Source organism: Pteropus alecto, unplaced genomic scaffold, assembly GCF_000325575.1.
Source record: "Pteropus alecto unplaced genomic scaffold, ASM32557v1 scaffold44, whole genome shotgun sequence".
Classification (NCBI taxonomy): domain Eukaryota; kingdom Metazoa; phylum Chordata; class Mammalia; order Chiroptera; family Pteropodidae; genus Pteropus; species Pteropus alecto.
In genome coordinates, this window is record NW_006436812.1 from 4,226,344 (window position 1) to 4,230,886 (window position 4,543).

General features: G+C 50.5%; 1 protein-coding gene across 1 annotated transcript in view; it reads left to right on the top strand.

Annotated features, from left to right (window-relative positions):
- SLX4 (SLX4 structure-specific endonuclease subunit) overlaps positions 1 to 4,543 on the top strand; it is a 21,134-nt gene that overhangs the window by 11,455 nt on the left and 5,136 nt on the right. The window contains 5 exon segments of the mRNA XM_015591061.2: positions 39 to 127; positions 1,026 to 1,172; positions 1,977 to 2,059; positions 2,061 to 2,144; positions 2,758 to 4,543. The exon segment at positions 2,758 to 4,543 is cut by the window's right edge and continues 9 nt beyond it. Of these exon segments, the coding sequence (XP_015446547.1) occupies positions 39 to 127; positions 1,026 to 1,172; positions 1,977 to 2,059; positions 2,061 to 2,144; positions 2,758 to 4,543 (2,189 nt within the window).

The window sequence follows — 4,543 nt, forward strand, 5'->3', positions numbered from 1 at the left end:
GAGGTGATATTCTTTTAACCTGCGAATCCTTCTCTCAGGGATGGATCTGTTGCCTGGTGGACTTCCACTGACTGGGTTTGTCCTGCCACCTAAGGAGCAGCACCTGGAGAGGGGCGGCCAAGCTTCGGTAAGGAAGGGGCCTCTCCATGAGGCCTGGGCCTGCTCCAGCTCTGCAGTCTTGGCTGTTCACAGCATTTGAGCTGAGCCAAGCGAGAGCCCATAGGAGCCTCCTGTCCCCGTCTTGGGGCTCTGCCATGAGGCTTTATCCCTTTTGTCACTGAATTCTGAGGGTAGCTCAGAGGAACCGCCATTACTCCGTGAGGTTGCTTTATTCAGCTGACTGCTCTGTGCATTCATTTTTCAGTTTCATTCATTCATTCAGGACTCACAGTGCCCCTCTGACATGCAGAACTGGGGTTGCCTTCCCCAACAGTTCATATTCTGTGTTGGTGATTAATTGGGCAAGAAGTTGGTTTCCCCTAGAGTGGACATCACCCCGTTAGTATATCAGTATCACACCAAGGTCTCCTGGTGACCATGACACATAGTCAGAGAAGGGACTTGGAGCTCCTCTCAGCTGGGTCCCTGAACTTCTTGGACTGGGGCCTTCGTCTGTTATACCAGACTGGTAAGTTTCCTCACAGTGCTGCCCAACAGGGTTTATGAAACACTAGCATGGCATACACAGTGCTTAGTAGCAGCCGCTGCTGCAGCTCTATCTCTATTAGAACTGCCACACCTCTCCACTTGCTAGTCCCTCCCATTTTAGGCCAGAGAACTCAATGTGATAGAGAATTTGAGAAAGAAGCTAGTGTTTTGCTGTTGCATGTCACTGAGTGACTTAAAGTAACTTTAAGGTGGAACCCAATGTAGGAACCTTCTGGAGGGGAGCACAGGGGTCCTGCCTGGCCACCCCAGTGTCATTTCAATAGGAGAACTTGCACAGTTAGGCGAGAGACAGATAGAAGTGACTGCTCTCCCTCGGTTTGCTGGTTGCTGACTTCAGTGCCATGGTCTTGTTTTAGCTCTCCCTCAGTTTGCTGGTTGCTGACTTCGGTGCCATGGTCAATAACCCACACCTGAGCGACATCCAATTTCAGATGGACAGCGGGGAAGTGCTGTACGTCCACAAGTTCGTGCTTTATGCCAGATGCCCACTTCTCATTCAGTATGTAAGTACTCAGTGAATAAGCTGTGTTTCAGTGGAACCCTCCCATCCTCCTCAAGCCTCCTTGTCCTTCTCTCTCCCCCTTCTCACCTTCTTCCTTCCTCTCCCTCTTCCTCTCCTTCTGCCCTCCTCTCCCTCTACTTGTCTCTCTACCTCTCTGTTCCTCTTCACTCTCTGCCCAGGCTCTCTCCCTTTCTTCCTGTTCCCGTAGGTCCCCCTCCTGAGCCCCCTCACATGCTCTCACCCATCTCCCTCCCTGCTCTCCTCACATGGCCTAAACATTTTTTCCTTTCTGTTGCCATAAGGTTATGCTTCCATAGAGAAGCCACATTCAAGGTTAGGAAGTAGCAAAAGGGGATGACCTCAGGATTGGAAAACATCAGATTTCTTGTTCCATTGAATAAAAATCCCTTCTTCCCCTCGCCCCCAGAATTGTTTCTTTCTCCTTTATTTGCATAATTTAAACTCTAATAAGCAACCTCTTTAAAGCTGAGCTGCTGACGTGTGTTTGACTTGAGTATCACATTGCAGGAATCCAGGAGACTGCTATCAGTTTCTCTCAGAAAGTTCTAGTGCCTTTGATATGTCTGTCAAAAGGAAACTAACTGGATTCTTGAACGTATATCCTCAATTCGATTTTGAAAATAGAAGTTTTATGGCCTAAACTATAGAATTCCTGGCCAAGAAAATGGGGTGACACTGGTTAATGCTCATCCCGGGGCTGAGGCAGGACCCCCTAGGCCATCTGCATCGCCCTAAGTCATGACCGTCTAATCGATAAACCTTCTGTACTTTATTTCACCCTCAGGTAAATAGTGAAGGCTTCTTTGCTGTAGAAGATGGCGACCTGAGAACCCAGCGTGTCCTGCTGAGTGACGTGAGCACTGAGGCAAAAAACATTCCTGCATTATCTCTACACCGCAGACACTGGCCTGCCTCCGCAGCTGGCCCCTGACCTGAGTTTCCTGGCCCGCAGGTATGGGTTGTTCTTTCCATTTACTTCATGGCTTTTGACATTAACTGACAAAGATTACCAGGTTGATGGCTCATGGGAGGGCCAGGGCTGAGTCCTTCCTATACCTTTTAATCTCAAGTTAATAACCAGTGGATACCTTTTACAGGATGTATTATAGGAAGTCTGGCCAGAAATGGACTATTGCAGGAGAGCCGAGTGCTGCTTGAGGAGGCCTCTGCCAAAGCATGTGGCTTTTAGCTCCCTGGGGATAAGAGAGTGGTTCTCAGCTCTACCAAACACTGCTGCTCCTCGACTGTCCCACCACTAAAGCTAAACAATGGCAGTCCCTTCCCAAGTCCCAGAAAAGAGAAGTAGAAGGCATTGTCCAACACTCAGCTTGTCCACACTGGTACCTCAGGAGAGGTAGCAGATAGCTCAGCAGAAAACAGGTGTTTTACCTCCTAACAAGGTGTGAGGGCCTCTGGGTATGAGCACAGGCACCCTAGTTTCAGGAGAGCAGGGAGAAGGCCAGGACTGAATCACAGTTGTCCTCCCTGTGAGGATTTCTGCTCTGATCCCCGCCTGCCCCGGGGGCACCTGGCTGCCACCTCATGCATGGTGTTTCCTGTTGCAGGTTTGGTGTGAATGAGCTTGTTCACCTCTGTGAACAAGCGTCTGTTGTGATGGATTCAGAGGATGAACGATGGAAAGAGAAGGAAGACAAGGACTGTGAAAGCAGAGTAGAGAATTTCCAAGAACTCTTGAGGGCAGTGTGGGTAGATGAAGAGGAGGAAGCAGAGGCCTTGTTGCAACCTGAGGGCCATGAAGAAGACAGAGAAAAGGTCAATGAAGCAGAAATGGAAGAAATTTATGAATTTGCAGCTACTCAGCGAAAGCTACTCCAGGAGGAAAGAGCTCCAGAGATTGAGGAAGAAACTGACCAGCTTGGAGAGGATGGTCCAAGTCCTAGGCAAATCGTAGCAAGTGTCCAGGTTAAAGAACAGTCGGAAAATGAAGAACAGATAAAATTGTTTGGGCAGGGAAGAGATGAAGCCCCAGCCAAATGGAAAACCGTGAGACAGTCCATGCTCTTGCCACTTGAGAGCCAGTGTTCAGACAGGGAGGAGGCGGTAGAGGCCCAGAAGGAAGCACTGGATCATTCCAGCTCCTCTAACTCTTCTCAGGGCTGCCAGGCAGAGAGAAGGGAAGGTGTCTTTTTGTATTCAGTTGATGTTGATGATGATGAACAGCCCTTCGCATCAACTCCAGGAGGATACCCTGAACCATCCCAAATAACGAGTGATCTCAAGGAAGGCAACAGCACTGTCGGGGAAAAGGGGACGGAGAGTTCCTGTCCCTCTACTCACCAGCAAACACCCCCATCTCGCCGGTGCTTCTTCCCATCACAGACCCCTCCAGGCAGGAGTCCTCGCCAACCACACCCTCGCCTTCATCGCACAACTGCCTCCTCCCCACCAAAGCCCCAGTCACAGGGCAGAGCTTCCAGGGTGGACTCCCAGGACTCGCCACTGAAGCAGAGAAGGGGCCGGAGCCTTCTCACATTACTCGATGATCCAGGCTGCCAGAAAGGCAAAGAACGTGGCTCCATGTTGGAATGCAGAAATAAAGGTGTCCTGATCTCCCCAGAAAAGTCTCTATCCATTGACCTAACCCAAGCAAAACCTAGTCATCGGAGCTCCAGATCTCAGAATTCTCTGTCTAGCGTGAACAGAGAAGATGAGATTATCCTTTTATTGGATTCAGATGAAGAGTTGGAGCTAGAACAAAGCAAAATAAAGTCAGTTTTTAATAGTCCCCCAGAAGAAGGAAAAGTTCTAAAAGTTAGCCCCAAATCCTCTGAACTGTTCTCTGTCATTGACGTCGATGCAGATCAAGAACTTTCCCAAAGCCCACCAAGAAGAGAGGCCACACTGCAGCAGGAGGAGGGGGGAGCATCGGGGAACCAGGGCTCTGTGGATGGCAAAGAGACTCCCCAGCTCTTCCGTGACCCTGAAAGCAGCCCTGATGAGGCTAGCACCACAGACACCTCGTGGCTGGTGCCCGCCACCCCACTGGCCAGCAGAAGCCGAGACTGTTCGTCACAGACCCAAATCATGGGCCTCAAGTCCAGGACTTCAGTGGACCAAACGGCTCAGCTCAAGCCCAGGGCCCCGTTAGAAAACAAGGATGGACCTGAAGCTGCAAATAAGTTTTCAGTAATCATGCCCCAGACATCGTCATCCTGCCTGGTCCCTGTTGCTCCTGGAAGCCCTGACAGCAGAAGTCAGATCTACAGAAGTCCTTCCAGTCCCCATCCTCGGCGCCACAAGCACTTTTCTCCTCTGTCTCCCTGTCCGACCTCAGGAGGCCTCACTGATTTCAGCAGGCAGTTCCAGAATTGCTCGCCACCTAGGCCGAGC